Source organism: Haliotis asinina, chromosome 1, assembly GCF_037392515.1.
Source record: "Haliotis asinina isolate JCU_RB_2024 chromosome 1, JCU_Hal_asi_v2, whole genome shotgun sequence".
NCBI classification, from domain to species: domain Eukaryota; kingdom Metazoa; phylum Mollusca; class Gastropoda; order Lepetellida; family Haliotidae; genus Haliotis; species Haliotis asinina.
This window is the reverse complement of record NC_090280.1, coordinates 46,881,769-46,899,153: the sequence shown is the minus strand read 5'-3', so window position 1 is coordinate 46,899,153 and position 17,385 is coordinate 46,881,769. Positions and strand designations below refer to the sequence as shown.

At 43.8% G+C, this 17,385-nt stretch overlaps 1 protein-coding gene and 1 long non-coding RNA gene across 3 annotated transcripts; both read left to right on the top strand.

Annotated features, from left to right (window-relative positions):
• Positions 1-523: 523 nt before the first annotated feature.
• LOC137292272 (tetraspanin-18B-like) lies at positions 524-10,182 on the top strand. Its single transcript, XM_067823820.1, has 8 exons — positions 524-742; positions 1,250-1,329; positions 4,164-4,385; positions 4,824-4,898; positions 6,469-6,576; positions 7,854-8,063; positions 8,845-8,928; positions 9,498-10,182. Exons 2-8 carry the CDS (start codon positions 1,276-1,278, stop codon positions 9,552-9,554), a joined length of 810 nt encoding a protein of 269 aa, XP_067679921.1. The 5' UTR covers positions 524-742; positions 1,250-1,275; the 3' UTR covers positions 9,555-10,182.
• A 1,143-nt stretch (positions 10,183-11,325) lies between these two features.
• LOC137292256 (uncharacterized) lies at positions 11,326-15,914 on the top strand. 2 transcript variants are annotated; one of them, XR_010957324.1, is made up of 4 exons: positions 11,326-12,802; positions 13,453-13,692; positions 14,207-14,434; positions 15,480-15,914. It is a non-coding gene; the product is annotated as an uncharacterized lncRNA (long non-coding RNA). The 2 variants fall into 2 exon arrangements; XR_010957318.1 differs by having other exon boundaries at positions 11,671-11,780.
• Positions 15,915-17,385: the final 1,471 nt, after the last annotated feature.

Sequence of the window (17,385 nt, the reverse complement as noted above, 5' to 3'; positions counted from 1 at the left end):
GAGCTTGACCACCAGATCCCCTTAGTCGCCTGTTACGACAAGCATAGTCACCTTTTATGGCGTGCATGGGTTGCTGAAGGCCTATTCTACCCCGGACCTTCCCGGGTCCTATCCAGGTCAGAATAACACAATATCTTCATTGACCTAATCATCAGTGCATGCCACCCAGGTCAGAACAACACAATATTCGTTGACACAATCACCAATATATGCAACCCAGGTCAGAACAACACAATATATATTTGTTGACACAATCACTAGTACATGCCACCCAGGCTAGAACAAAATGATATATTCTTTAGCAACTAATTTTTACCCGACATCATGTTTGTCTAGGCAAATCAATCTCGTTATCAAATAAGGTTGACTTGGCACGTAGGAATCACTTTCTCTTCTAGAGAAGTGAACATGGAGGTGCGACTTTGTACAAAGCTCGCTTCATCATCCTCAGACGTGTATCACTGGTCACGCTTCTAAAAAGACTGTATTTCACAACACTGGTCATGATCACCACATCAGAGTCAAGAGATAGTGACTCAGTATCGTACCGACACAATATTCCCAAACAATGTGTTTATGCTCGATAGGGTCCTTACCTACAGGCAACGTGGCCCCGATGATGGTTATGTCAACAATCCGACACCTGATAAGTTTATGTGACGTAGGTTCTCGTGATCAGGTACCTGCGCTCACTACTTAAACGCCATTTGGGACTTGATATCGAGTGGACTACAGATCACTTGTAAGTTTAACAATTTCCACCATGTTTTGTTTAGCGTGTTGTCATGAAATGGTTACTTGTTTAATGGTTAATGTGTTTAGGGCTGATGAGAAAGTAATGAGGAGAGTAAAATCTTTAATAGAGAGAGTATTTTGAACAGCTACTGCCCAGTTCATGATGAATACTGTTTGTTGTAATTTGTTACCTGTGTGGTTATATCTTGTAGTTCTGTGTCTGCATGTGCCTGGTAAGGAGACTGGGTCTTGACACATAGTGTCAGTACTTTTCCTTCAGTTGATATATATTGTGTCCGGTTATAACAAGGCAAAAAGTAATCGTTAGTTCCTCATTACAAATGTCAACAGCCGACGTGGCAGAGCGAGAGGTTTTTGACTGGCGACAACACGACAATATCGTGCAGTCCGTGTAACCAATATACGTGCATCCGGGTTCTGACACAGCGGACTATCCACCGTTAGAGTATCCATCTCCAGCTTGTTTACAACTCTCAAGCGTATTGTGTTTCAGCGTCAGTACAAGGGATATCTAACACAATGGAAGGCGGTTGTTCGAAGGTCTTCCTCATCATCATAAATGTCATCTTTATGGTGAGTGCTACCCACGCCCCAATACCTGTATCTAATATGTTCCCACCACACTGCCCATCAGTCTGTACGTGATACGTCCACACCTCACTGCCCATCTGTCTTTATCTGATGTGTCCACACCTCACTGCCCATAAGTCTGTATGTGATACGTACACACCCCACTGCCCATCAGTCTTTATCTGATGTGTCCACACTCCACTGCCCATCAGTCTGTACGTGATATGTCCACACCCTACTGCCCGTCAGTTTGTACGTGATATGTCCACACCCCACTACCCATCAGTCTTTATCCGGTATGTCCACATCCCACTACCCATCAGTCTTTATCTAATATGTCCACACCCCAATACCCATCAGTCTTTATCCGGTATGTCCACACCCCAATACCCATCAGTCTTTATCCGGTATGTCCACATCCCACTACCCATCAGTCTTTATTTGATATGTCCACACCCCACTACCCATCAGTCTTTATCCGGTATGTCCACACCCCACTACCCATCAGTCTTTATCCGGTATGTCCACATCCCACTACCCATCAGTCTTTATTTGATATGTCCACACCCCAATACCCATCAGTCTTTATCCGGTATGTCCACATCCCACTACCCATCAGTCTTTATCTGATATGTCCACACCACACTGCCCATCAGTTTGTACGTGATATGTCCACAATCCACTGCCCATCAGACTGTATGTGATCCGTCCATACCTAATCGTCCATTAGTCTGTATCGGATATATCCACACCCTACTGCCCATCAGTCTGTAGCCAACATGTCCATACACCCATGTAGATCAGTATTGGAGCTGGATTTATGCGACATTAGAGCCGATGCACTAGTATGTAGTAGCTGAGAACTCCTTCAGGGAAGGACACGCATGGCACTCAACACGGGAAACATCAGATAATTACACGTGAGACACTATTTTGTGGCTACATGTGTCTACATGTGTCTACATGAGCGACATAGACTAACACACCAGGTCTAGGCAGTTTATCGACAAAGAAGATTGTCGTACCGTACCTTATCACGGGCCTATCTAAAGTTAGCTAGTATCAAAGTTCACCACATTCTGTCCACAATCTCACGTCCTTGCACAGCGAACCAAATACTTTGTTTGTTTATTGATTAACGTTGCACTAAGCAATATTCCAGCTAGAAGGCGCAGTGTGTAAATACTCCTGTCTGGAGCAGACACTCTAGTGATCAACACCATGATCATCGATTTACGCAACTGGCCAGCCAAAAAGATAAGCATATATTGTAGGTTAAAAGAAACTTGATGCCATGATATGCCATGTAGTTAGTGTCCGCGTGCTGTGACATGCTGTGTGGTAAGTGTTCTCGTGCTGTGATATGTATGCCCTATTGTTAGTTTTCTAGTGTTGTAATATGTTCCGTGACTAGTACTCTAGTGAGGTGATGTGCTCTATGGTTAGTATTCTAGTGATGAGATGTGCTCTATGCTTAGTACCCGACGAACTTGGTCAATATTTTGTGAGAGTTTGTTCAACAACCTTTTTCATTTTTATAAAGGAGAGAAATTCTGGGAAAAAAAATCAAGATAAGCGTGTCATTGAGCGTTATACATTTGTTAGTTTTCGAGTTAGACTGCAGTTCATCCGTCGGCTTTTGAGCCAAACGGACTGCACGTCATGCCAAAAGGACTGTAGCTGCCGCTGAAACCAGTTTTTTTTGGAAAGCCAAACCACACCTAGTGCCTTAGACAGGAGGTGAAATCATTTTGAAACTATGTGCTGAGTAAACTATGAAGACATGTTCCAAGACTAATATTACCACTACTATTACGGTCACTGACGTTTTCTCTGGTTTCGTTTGTTTGGTTTTGTGACGTATGTCACAATTTTCAACTTTAATATTGTTTGGCTCTAAATTTTCTATTCATAGATATGAAATGGTTTGGAATGATATTTAACATAAACGTTTTGTATCGAATGAAATCAACAAACATCTAAGTGTGGTTTTCTTGTCACGGTAAGGACAGTGAAGCATAACGGCTGTGACAAAGAAGAAACCAGGTGTGACAGGTCCTTTACGGTAGTGACATTATATACTGTCACAATGTCACTATCGTAACATGACGTCAACAGTCTAAGATATCACTCTCCCAAATTTCACTAAATCAGCTTTTAAAGTAAGGATAAAGAAACGGCTATTATTAAAAATTTCATTAATATTTCAAAACTCACTAGCCATGATATATTGTAAAATGAGACAGCCTAATGTATTTGTACATCAAATGATTTCTATACTACAAGTTCTCCGACTTCCATTTTTGTGGAAGGTTAGGCGTCTGACTTTGTGTGCTGGCTATTAGGTGTCTGACTCTTAAGGTGTGGGTTCGATCGGACCTAACCTTGCACAACTTCTACAATCTGTACGTCACTAAGAAAGTGCTATCCAGCATATGTAACACATTACACAGGTTAAATGATTTCAGCTTTACATTTTTTTTCCCTTTCAAAATGACGTCACAAATTACTTAACGGTAGTGACACAATTTCGTGAAGTTCCTCATGAAAAGGTGAAATATGATAAATGAAATGGCATTAAACTTGCATATTTATATTTTGACATTAAGCTTGCATATCATAATTTATATTTTGTATGTTCAGTAATCTGCTAAGGTAATCAACAACATTTCAAAGTAAAACGAGCAAACACAATTTACAATTTTTATCTACATGAAATATACACTTATAAACAGATGGGCTGTTCTTGAACTTCTCCACAGTTATATACAATATAGAAGTTATGTACAGGGCCTGTTACACGCAAGTGTATGCCTCTAACTGTTATGTCTCTCTAGATCTTTGGCCTGGCCATCCTGATTGCTGGGATCGTTTTCAAAGTTGGCTTTGACGAAATCAAAGATGCTTTGGTGGACAACGGTGATAAGGTGGACTTCAACCTGAAGTATGCTGGCGAGACTTTTGGACTGATCGTCATTGCCTTCGGCTGTGTCATTCTTCTGATCGCTGGCCTTGGTTGCCTCGGAGCCTGTTGTCAGTGGCGAGTGCTGCTCGGCATTGTGAGTTAATGTGTGAAATCTGTTGTTGAAACAGTTTTACCTGTGTCTGTTGAGGTTAGATGGAAGTTCACACACACACACACACACACACACACACACACACACACACACACACACACACACACACACACACACACACACACACACACACACACACACACACACACACACATTTGTTTTTAATACTTTGTTACTGAAGGACATCATTGTCGTTGTAATGTATAAATGCATACTAATGTGTTACAGTTTGACATCATTATCGTTGTAATATATACGCACACTGCTGTGTTACAGTATGTCGTCATTATCGGTGCAACATATAAGCACAGTACTGTCTTACAGTATGACGTCAGTGTCGATGGAATTTATATGTATAGTAATATGTTACAGTATGGCGCCATTGTCGGTGTGATATACATGTGTGGTACTGTGTTACAGTATGGCGTTATTGTCGGTGTGATCCTGCTGGCGGAGATTGTGGCAGTAGCCGTTGTGCTGGCCAAGGGTAGTGAGGTATGTATTCTGTGTTTACGGTGTGTTATGGAACACCAGACAATCAATTCCGACGAACACAGTTATTTACACTCCGCAGTGATATGCAAGAACATAAAGCTTATCCTCTTTTACTTGGTCACAGCTGAAATTCTGCAAAGGCATTTAGAAGTGTGTGTAATAATGAAAGACAAATCTTTTGGATAACAATTTCTTGATTCTTTTCACAAGGTTTCTGCGCTGATAATGTTTTAGTAACACCTTGAATTATACAGTGTATCTCAATCATTCTTTAGGGTCCGAAGAACATAAATTTGGGAAAATCCAGTAGCATTTCTCTGTGCCACGGCTCACTAAAAATGAAAAGTTGCGAGCCATGGGAATGCTTGAAGTCTGAACATCCCAGTGCAACGTTGCACAGCAATTTAACGCGCAAAGGAACACTATGTCACTTGTGGAGACGTTATAATAAAAACACCGTCGTTGCACACCGTCTCCGAAGTGGTCATCCACCTGTAGTTACGGCACACAGCGATCGTTGGATTCGAATAAGCCACAGTGAGAGTCGGAGCAGTTCCTGGTGTCAACAGGATATCGCAAAAGACCATTCGCCCACGTCTGGCTGCTACACTTCCTGCCATACCTCAAATATTGACATTATGTCACCAATTTCTACGACTACAGTGGTGCAGACAACAGCTGCGGTGGAGAGCATGCAAGTGGAGACTTCACTGGAGAGTCCAGATTGCTCTTGCACAGCACTGATTGCTGAATCCATATCTGTCCCCCTATCGTCCACGTCAAGGAAATGGATTGTGACGCTGGCAAACCCCCAACCCCTGAACTTCAAGGCAATAACAATAACTTTTGCCTTTGAGTATACATCTGATGGGTGGCAGATCCGCTCAACAGAGATAGTACGAGGGTGGGTTTGAAGATAACGTGCCACTCAAACTGGCCAGTAGATGCTCCCCAAGACTGCCCGGCAAGCAATGCCATCAGGTTAAAGCTTGGGCTCCTTTGTGAAGATGACTCTATTGACCTTGTGCTGCACTTCATGCGTGCACGTAGATGACGTGCTAGCAGGACGTTACTGATGGAGTCCCTAACGGTCCCTAACATCGGATGTCTGCTGGTAACGAATTCAAGTGACAGAATGATGTGTCGATGAACAACAAAACGCCTAGCAACAGCTGTGGTTTCAAGCACGCCATGCTCATGCTGTTGATCACGCCGTGCGACGTAAAACTAAACTCACTCACTCAAACCAGCTGTAGTAATAACATACACATGGGTGAGGTAGTTGTTAGACTGAGACTTACAGACTAAAGTGAATTCATCACCTGTAATAACTTGAAGTATACAATAACCAACGCCCTTCTGCAACACTCACTAACTGCTCTGGTGTCTAGGGGGCGGTGGGGTAGCGTAGTGGTTAAGGCGTTCGCTCGTCACGCCGAAGACCCGGGTTCGATTCCCCACATGGGCACAATGTGTGAAGCCCATTTTCTGGTGTCCCCCGCCGTGATATTGCTCGAACATTGCTAAATGCGGCGTAAAACTTAACTCACTCACTCAATCTTGTTTCTAGGCAAAGGATGTCATGGAAAAAGGCTTAAGAGAAGCTCTGAAAGGTTACGACGACGCCGTCGCGAAAAAGAATGCCAAGGATAAATCCTTTGACGCCATCTTCTCCACCGTGAGTAGACTGGAGCAGAGTATTGCTAACACCCTTTGTGTTATGTAGCATCTCGTCCCCCGCTTAGCGACAGGATACAACTAAGGTTATCCCAGTTACCAGTGTTATCCAGAGCGGCATACAGGTGTATTGTCATAACGTCCGTAAGAATTATGTTGGTTATAAAGCCTTATAACGTAATACATTGCTCTGGTGGGTTATGCCTGGTAGGTATGGGGAGGATCTACCTAACTACCTTCCTCGAACTGCAGGCCTTTATACGTATGCTTGGGGAACATCTAACTATTTTGTTTAGACCCGTGAAGGTCCCGGGGTAGAATAGGTCTTCACCAACCCATGCTTGCCACAAAAGGCGACTATGCTTGTCGTAAGAGGAGACTAACGGGATCGAGTAGTCAGGCTCACTGACTTGGCTGACACATGTCATCGGTTCCCAATTGCGCAGATCGATGCTCATGTTGTTGATCACTGGATTGTCTGGTCCAGACTCGATTATTTACAGACCGCCGCCATTTAGCTGGAATATTGCTGAGTGCTGCGTAAAACTAAACTCACTCACTCTAATTATTTTGCTTAAATTTTAACACAGATCATTATATATGGCACTCTTCACAGTTACCGGAGCCAATATCCCCCAAATCCTTGCTAAATTTAATCAACGTTTCCTCCACGCATTAAAGGACAGCTATGCTTCTCTTTGGTATGAAATCTTATTATAATAATGATAATGATTATTATTGTGATTTGTCAACATGCCAGTCGTTGTGACGAGATCGACGACAGGCGACGCCATATTTGTTACAATCTTCCCTTTCTACCTGTGGCCAGTGTGTCAATAGTTTCCCAATCTTGTTAGTCAGTCTTTCCAGCTATGCCTGGAAGTTACTTGCCCCCAAAATAATTCACTAGCCCGAAATTTGAATGTAGACATGGGCTTCATCATTTAGCGGCTGTTACGATGAACAATGTAAACTTAGTCTCAGTGTATTTCGTTACACCCCACCAGTAGTGGAGTGTAACAAAAAGTACTGAGGATAAGTTTACTTAGACTGAATTAAAGAGTATCATAACCTAACAAGTAGGAGATACTGATAGACATGTATTTACAAAATGACTCCAAGAAAATTCTCAAGTCAGTAGGGCTAGCAACTGTGGAGATTTACTGGCCCGCCTGGATTTTTAACAGTCACAGTTGGTGTTGAACATACACATTACATACAGAGTACACAAACTAGACTTCTTAGACGACTAATAGACAACTCATTGTGTCCATCCAGTTCCAATGTTGCGGGGTCGACAACTACACAGACTTCCAGGACCCAGCCATTAATACCCAGTGGGATCCACGTAATACCGAGAAAAAGATTCCCGTAGCCTGCTGTAAGAAGACAAACTACGAAGACATTGGAAATACCACGTTCAATGATCCAGACATAAAGCAATGTTTGGGCATCAGCAGCATGAACAACGATTATGCCTATACTACTGTGAGTATATTACTATGCCTAGTGTAAGTATATTACTATACGTGTGCCTTCTGTATGTACGCATGCATGTAGTCTTTCCGATATGGGGCGGTAGGCCAGATAGAACCTTGCAAAGTGCAGCATTATACAACAAACTAACGTCCTGTCTGCACTCAGTGTAAATAAACATTATAATTGGCTAACTGACGAAGGGACACAGATTCATGTACCCTCATGTTAACATAACTCAGCATCGAGGGAATATCAACCCATGGGCCCGAAGGACCAGTGAACAACGTATTTATGTTACCGAACACCGTAATGTTACTCTTTAATTCTTCTAAGCATGGGCATAAATGTTTTTGTAGCCATCGCAAGATTTTGCTAACAAGAAATACCGAATTAGAGTTATCTCCCTTCCATCGATTGGCATTCGCAAAACATCTGCAATTTCCGTACATCATAAATGTTATTCGAGATAAAGAATTCCTAACAGGAAGTGCCAAATGAGTTCAGCATTCCCAGAATGTACATTGAAATGTTACGCGTTTGTAAGCGGGGGTACATTTGAAAATAATGGAGGAGCGCTCAGCCAATCAGAAAATGACATCTATGTATGAGGTGAGACAATAATATATCCAGCCTCAATGTGAGTAGAAACACTAGTATATCTAGTCTGGATGTAAGTAGAAACATTAACAAATCTACCCTTGATTTGATATGAAACATTTATCTAGCCTCCGTGAGAGTAGAAATATTACCACATCTAGACTGACGTGTGTAATATCGGCTTTCGTTCCAGGGTTGCTACACCGATCTGCTGGACTTCATTGACCACTACAAATATGTAGCTATTGGAGTTGGTGTCACTATCTTTCTGATTGAGGTACGTGCATGTGTAAAGTCAGTGCAAAAAAAACCAAACATCTAACTGCATTCTCCATGAGGTAATTCACCCCTGTTGGTGGAGTGAGATGATCGCCCATTTCTGCGGATGTAGCTGATCTCTCCTTGTGATATCTGTCATGTTGCCCATTCCTATTGATGGAGTGTGGATATCGCTAATGTCTGTTGGTGGAGTGTGGATATCGTTAATGTCTGTTGGTGGTGTGTGGATAACGTTAACGTCTGTTGGTGGTGTCTGGATAACGTTAATGTCTGTTGGTGGTGTGTGGTGATCGTTGATGTCTGTTGGTGGTGTGTGGTGATCGTTAATGTCTGTTGTTGGTGTGGTGATCGTTGATGTCTGTTGGTAGTGTGTGGTGATCGTTAATGTCTGTTGTTGATGTGTGGTGATCGTTAATGTCTGTTGGTAATGTCTGTTAGTAGTGTGTGGTATACACAAATGTCGGAACTGTTCATGCACGCGGGTGCCTTTGCCGACCAGTATGTTTGAATGCTGACCTGAAGAATGTCCATTCACTACTTGCAATTAAGTCCTTCTGTGTGTTTCAGCTACTGGTTATCGTGCTGTCCATCTGCATGTGTCGGAGCAGCAGCAAATATGTATAGCCGTAAAGAGCCTACACGGTCGAGCCGACGTCGTGTGCTGGTTTGATTTTACAGATAATAGTGACAATTGCTTCCATCTGTCTCTGCCGTGCAGTGTCTGTGGATTAGGACCCGGATGTACGAAGACACGACACACACTGCTCGTCAGTGATCATGTACTATGTGAATAATTATTGTCTCTGATGGACTGTACTTGCTGCGAAAATGGAACTCAAATATACCTTGCGTTGTATATAGATTGCTACAATGGGTCTGTAGGCCATAAAAGACCGAAATGCTCTGAAAAAATCCTAAGGGCTCAAAACATCATTTCTCCTAATTGACTATGAGGTTAGACCTTAATGATCAAAGTTGTACACATGTATCAGCTTTTCAGTCACCAAGGTACGCCACAGTACTCATACAGCTCCTGTTGCTTCACCTTTCTAAATATCCGTGTTATTCAATGCTTGTAATTTTATTTGAAATTATTTGTTGTGGTCCGCGATTTGTATCCACAAACTGAATAAGGACACACGTAGGCTCATCATCTTCACCCACACATAGTTGTTCCAAATATACATTGTTATGTTTCATTGTCAAATCACGGGCCATAGTCCCGTCAAATAAAATATTCATTCTTTTTCAATTTCGTCTTGAATTTTAACAATTACACTCAGCATGTACACGTGAATATGCTGATATGTACCTATATATACACACACGAACCCTGTCATCCTTATGACAAACACATTAACCCTACCATGCTTATAACCGACACAATAATTAACCCTATCTGTTACCATAGGTTCATTAACCCTACCACCCACATCACAGCCACATTAACCCTACCATCCTTATAATCGACACATTAAATAACCCTGTTACCACAGGTTCATTAACCCTCCCTGCCCTATCACAGCCGCATTAACCCTAACAGCCTTATCATAAATACATTAATCCTGTCATCCTAATCATAAGCAAATTAACAACGTCATCCTCACACACGAACTCTGACATCCTTAATTATCATACACACACAACCATGTCACACTTATCAGGACTCGCTGGTCACACTATAATTAGCACAAACCTATCATTCTTTTGACACAAGTCATTGCCGTGAAGGTTACAATTCAAACGGAGTAAAGTCATTCGATGGCGGGCAGAAACATGCTATTCTGTACTGAGCTAAACACTGCTTTAGCGGGTAGAAACAGCCCATTCTGTAATGAGCTGAACATTGCTCTAGCTGATAGAAACATGTCACTCCCTTATGTCAGACTGGAAAAACTCGAAGACTTCTTGGTCAGTTTGAAATCTCGTTCATTTAATCAGGGAATACCAAGCTGTCTCCGACATAATCAGTTCAAAAGTTTTGTGATGCATGCACAAGAAGGCATAATGTGGCCGATTGTACGATGACGTAGTGCGGGGGGGTTTGGCCCCATGCACTGTAGGGATATGGGTGTGATGATGTAATGCTGCCGGACAAATTTCTCACACAGAACAGGGCGGTGGGGTAGCCTTTGTGGTAGAAGCGTTTGCTCGTCACCACTAAGACCCAGGTTCGATTCTTCGTATAATTACAATGTGTGAAACTAATTCCTGGTGTTCCCCGCAGTGATATTGCTGGAACGTTGCTAAAAGCGGCGTAAAATCTAAACCCACTCACACATGGAACAAACGGATGACGTCATAAGCATAATTTGTGACATTTTAAGGATGATTAAGTAGTCATGCAGGTGTGAACCCCCTGTGCGTTACTGGGCCACTGCCTGCAACAGACGATATTGTGAGCGATCGTATGCAACTTACATACACGTTTCATACATCTAGGACAGATTCCTATTGCAGTCCGTGGAGACCCTATCTCCGTTAACGGAGGTGTCTCAGACACGTGGATACACGTTAGTCCTTGTACATATGTGTCTCCGGAGATTCGCATGTGACAGCTAGTGCTTCGAGATCATTGTTCGGGTCGTAATGGAACAGAATACCACGCCATGTTGCCGCATCTGTATGGACTTCGCAGGCGGGAACGTAACGAGAATATGTAATAACGTCCCCCGAGCACGCCTCCCTGTATCTGCACGGAAAGAACGCGTCTAGGGTGTACTGATCGATAAAACGGATCAATGTGCATCAGACCAGCCGCCACGTTCTCTTCACTCTCAAGAAGAGGAGTACTTCCACGCCACAGTCGAGTCCTTCGCCACCAGGAGTCGGCCGCCATCTTCGAGATTGGTATGTTATCGAGCTGTGTCCACTAGCGGCGCTAGTTGATTGGCTGACCTGTGTTTCTGCTCAGTTGATATCAAATGTGTATTTTCTGTTTGTGCTTATTTCATCGTTTACGTTGAGCGAGGAGCAGTCGTCTTGGTTACAGGGAGGAGGCTGCAGGTCATATACACCGACGTGTAGACAACCAGCAGTGCAGTCTATTAATAATTCGAGGGTGTGCAGTGAGTGAATCATATCGCACTTTATCGACCGCGTTGCTACGCAAACAATGGAATGTGTATTAAATGTACCAAAACGACATAAAATTCATAAAACCAAATACACAGCTCACGGACTATATTAAACATAACTGGCAATACAGGGACGATGCCATTATAATCAACACAGCAGAGTGCACGTGTAAACCAGGGGTGTAGCTACCATTTAGAACAAAAAAGGTTACACGTCTGTAGTCTTGACTCTCAGTCCCTGAACCACATTATTTTCCCTACTGACTTAAACACTGTCAAGCCCTCTTTGCAGTGTTAAAGCCCTAAATGAAGCAAGTCTAGATTTTCCCCGGTTTAGGATCTTCCTGGGTCTCTTTTCAATTTTATGTGGCTTAGTTTGTTACTATCAAAATTATATATATATTCAAAGACTAAGACATGATTGTAGCTAAAAAGGTTGGGTACTATATGCCTCAATGCTATATGAATATAAAGCTTTGCAGCCTGCTGGGCTTACACGAAAAACATGGCTGACTACGCGCCTGTAAACTGTCATCTTGGCGATATGACCCCGGGGACAGTCGAAGATGTGCTCATTAAATGAATTCTTTCGATAGTCAGTAGACTCCAAAGGCTCCACAGACTCTGCGACTGAAATGGTGCCTATGTGACGTAGAGCCCAGCTCAACTCAGCTGTCATTACTTTGCCCCCACCGTTGCAACACAGACTGCACGCAGAGGCAAACAGGGTGTCACGGTGTCCTTGTTTGGGCTAGGACGAAGATGAACCAGGAGGGGGTCAGTAATCAAGCGCCTGTAAGTTTCCTCGTGTCACATACATTTATGAACCATGTGACAGATCACAATAAAATGTACTGGCACATGTTTTTATGCTCTGATCACAACGAAATCTAAGGTTCGTTTTGTGGTGTAGGTTAGCGAGACAAGGCTGGAGTGACAGGTTGATAGGACAAGGTTAGCGTGACAACGTTGACCTGACAAGGTTGGTGTGACAAAGTTAGCGGGGTAAGGTTGGCGTGACAATGTTGACGTGATACGGTTGACGTGCCAAGGTTGACGTGACTAGGTGGACGTGACAAGGCTAGCGAGATAAGAGTAAGGGTGACGTGACATGGTGGACGTGACAAGGTGGGCGCGACTAGGTTAGCGTAACAAGGCTGACGTGACAAGGTTAGCGAGACAGAGTGGACATGACGCGGTTGACGTGACAAAGTTAGCGGGACAAGGTTGACGTGGTAATGTTAACGTAACGAGGTAGACAAGACAAGGTTAACGTGACGTGGTCGCCATGACAAGGTTAACATGACGAGTTCGACGTGAAAATGTTGACCTGACAAGCTTGGTGGAATAAGGTTGACGTGACAAGGTTAGCGTGATCAAGTTTGTCGTGACAAGGTTAACGTGACGAGGTTGACGTGACAACATTAGCGTGGTTTACGTTACAGGATGGCTCATTGTCGGCGGGACCAATGGCGTCTAGCGGTGTTCCTCCTCGTCATGATGGCGTGTGAGTGTGTGTTGATCTACTTGGTCATGGAAGGCGAGCACGCTGCTGCAAGGCGGGCGGTTGTGGCCAGACACAAAACAGTACCTGTCTCCACAACACCACAGACCACACCAAGAAGTCTCCTCAGACAGGTCCTTCTCAGGGACAAACAGCTTTAATGCTTCAAGGATATTCACTGGTAACGAATAACAATTATTCTCTCAACCCCAGTTACGATGCGAGTGTGTCTGATGATGTGGTTATATAGCTGACAGCTGTGGTACTGATGAATTGACATCAGTGCTACATATCTACATACTGTCTTCATTTCACAAACAAGATAGCATGTTGGCTCAGTCTGAAACCCGCTACCCCATTCAGCCCGTGACGGTTACGGTGCATAATGGCACCTCCATTGTCACCAGACAATACATGTGCGTGCTGCTTCTGAAGATTCTGAAGACTAGTATAGGCCTACAGCTACCCAAATTTGTGCTTTGGATTCTCGCTGACTTGATTGAACCATGGCGTAGTATCCCAGATGTGTAGAATGACGTCAGTCAATGGGTTGTCTAAGTTGCCTCGTTCGCTTGTCACGCGGAAGACTCGGGTTCGATTCCCCACATAGGTACAATGTGTAAAACTCATTTCTGGTTTTCTCCCATCGTGATATTGCTGGAATATTACATGTTTAAGCACATGAACTATAACAGGTACAGAGCTCCACAAGTGGGAATATTGGTGGATCTTCCAGGCACCGTGAATGGGTCACACGGTTGCCTCCAGACCGGACGTACTTGAAGCACCACAATGCATGTAGCGGCCACTCTGCCCTCGATATGATAGACTGGAAACGACTACCTCCATGTACAAGGTCGCTCTGGTTGATAGAGTGCGTGGCATATTCTCAAATCATTCCTCTACAAGCAACGAAACTGCAGGTAGGTTTCTGTATTCGAAATTGGCCCTTGGGTACGTTTCCCTGTACAGGGGTGGACCTCGTGTAGGATTCTCATAACAGGGTGGACCTCGGGTACGATTCTCTGTACAGGGTAGACCCCGAGTAGGATTCGCTGTACAGGGTTGAACCTCGTGTAGGATTCTCATAACAGGGTGGACCTCGGGTACGATTCTCTGTACAGGGTGGACCTCATGTAGGATTCGCTGTACAGGGTTGAACCTCGTGTAGGATTCTCATGACAGGGTGGACCTCGGGTACGATTCTCTGTACAGGGTGGACCTCGAGTAGGATTCGCTGTACAGGGTTGAACCTCGTGTAGGATTCTCATAACAGGGTGGACCTCGGGTACGATTCTCTGTACAGGGTGGACCCCGAGTAGGATTCGCTGTACAGGGTTGAACCTCGTGTAGGATTCTCATGACAGGGTGGACCTCGGGTACGATTCTCTCTGCAGGGTGGACCTCGTGTAGGATTCTCAGTACAAAGTGGACCTCGTGGTGGTGTTATTGTACAGGAGTAGACGGACATGGATTACCCACATGGGTGCAATATGTGAAGCCCATTTCTGGCATCATCCGCATTGATATTGAGGGAATATTGCTTATATTTAGGGTCATGTGTCAGATTATGTTTTGTCCTCTTATCCCTATTTCCAGATATTTAATCATTCTCCATTCTCATTTGAACCCAACCGAACTAAACGTATAATAGACAAAGAAGTGAAGTAAGGCTGACAGATAGGTTAGTTTGGCTGGTTCGGGTTCCTCCCTCATTGTCCCTGCCTTTCTGCTGCCTGCCGTCTCTCACTTCGCTTGCCTATTGCGGCAGTATTCAATGACTATGAACGATTATCAATCCGCTTAGGTACATGGACATATATAACCTGCCGGGCTGGTTATAGCTTGACTAACCTTTCTGATCACTGACAAGTCTACACGGCAAATACTGATATTATGAACAAATACTGGTGACAACAGTACTAAATGAGAGAACGGCTTGTCATTGCAACATGTTTTCTGTTACAGTCTGACAAGACCACAGCTGTAAGAGGTTGGAACTTTGTAGCAGCGAAACAGGTTCTGGAATATCCAGATGTGATGCTCTGACTACTTTTGGATTCCATTTACCCGCATCAGAGGTGAACCTCAACTACTGTGATAAACACTTTCTCTTTCTTACAAGTGGTTTAGACATCGGAAGGTTGAAGGCCCACAATAGCAATACAGCACAATACATTACATCCAGGCGAATAGTGGCACTGTATCTTGGTTGTTGCATTTTCTTGCAATTTGCTATTTAATTTTCTTATATTAGTGTCTTGATGAAGATGTTTTATGTCTTGTCTTTTGTCATCATGATATTCCATTGCAGAGTGTATCTGCTGGGCACACACTTGTCTGAACAATAAAGATGACTGGTGCTTTGGTGACATTTTACAATAAATACATGCAGTTGATAAAGTTGTGTTGTTATTTGTCCAGCGTCTGTATTGTCTGCCACAGGAGCTGTCCCCAGTTTAGTTGTTACCTCATAATGCTAGTACTTGAACCCAAGTATGCTTCCATGGCCCAGATTGACAGTAGCCCTCCAAAGAAAGTTGATGTTTCATTATGACAGGGGAGTATGCACTCTGACCTACAATACGTGAGCGAGTGAATTTAGTTTTACGCTGTGCTCAGCACTATTCCAGGTGCAAGGTACGAGTCTGAACTGACCTAGTCGCCTCTTATGACAAGCATAGTCTCCGTTTTTGGCAAGCATGAGTTGACCTACCATAAGCGTACAGGAAGGCAGGAAGGAGAATAGGTCTGGGGGAGAATGTCAACATGTGTATAATCATGGTGAGGGTTGTTAGTTAGATTGTACAGATGGCTGCTTAATTTATGTGTCAACATACTGGTTCTACTGGTACAGCTGCACTATAACACAGGCCAAATGGCTACCACACACTGTCTACATACTGGTAATACAGATACACCTGCTACACACTGTCTACATACTGGTTGTACAGGTACAGCTGCCACACACTGTCTACATACTGGTAGTACAGATACACCTGCTACACACTGTCTACATACTGGTTGTACAGATACACCTGCTACACACTGTCTACATACTGGTTGTACAGGCACAGCTGCCACACACTGTCTACATACTGGTTGTACAGATACACCTGCTACACACTGTCTACATACTGGTTGTACAGGTACAGCTGCCACACACTGTCTACATACTGGTAGTACAGATACACCTGCCACACACTGTCTACATACTGGTAGTACAGATACACCTGCTACACACTGTCTACATACTGGTTGTACAGGCACAGCTGCCACACACTGTCTACATACTGGTTGTACAGATACACCTGCTACACACTGTCTACATACTGGTTGTACAGGCACAGCTGCCACACACTGTCTACATACTGGTTGTACAGATACACCTGCTACACACTGTCTACATACTGGTTGTACAGGTACAGCTGCCACACACTGTCTACATACTGGTTGTACAGATACACCTGCTACACACTGTCTACATACTGGTTGTACAGGCACAGCTGCCACACACTGTCTACATACTGGTTGTACAGGCACAGCTGCCACACACTGTCTACATACTGGTTGTACAGGCACAGCTGCCACACACTGTCTACATACTGACTGTACAGGCACAGCTGCCACACACTGTCTACATACTGGTTGTACAGATACACCTGCTACACACTGTCTACATACTGGTTGTACAGGCACAGCTGCCACACACTGTCTACATACTGGTTGTACAGATACACCTGCTACACACTGTCTACATACTGGTTGTACAGGTACAGCTGCCACACACTGTCTACATACTGGTTGTACAGATACACCTGCTACACACTGTCTACATACTGGTTGTACAGGCACAGCTGCCACACACTGTCTA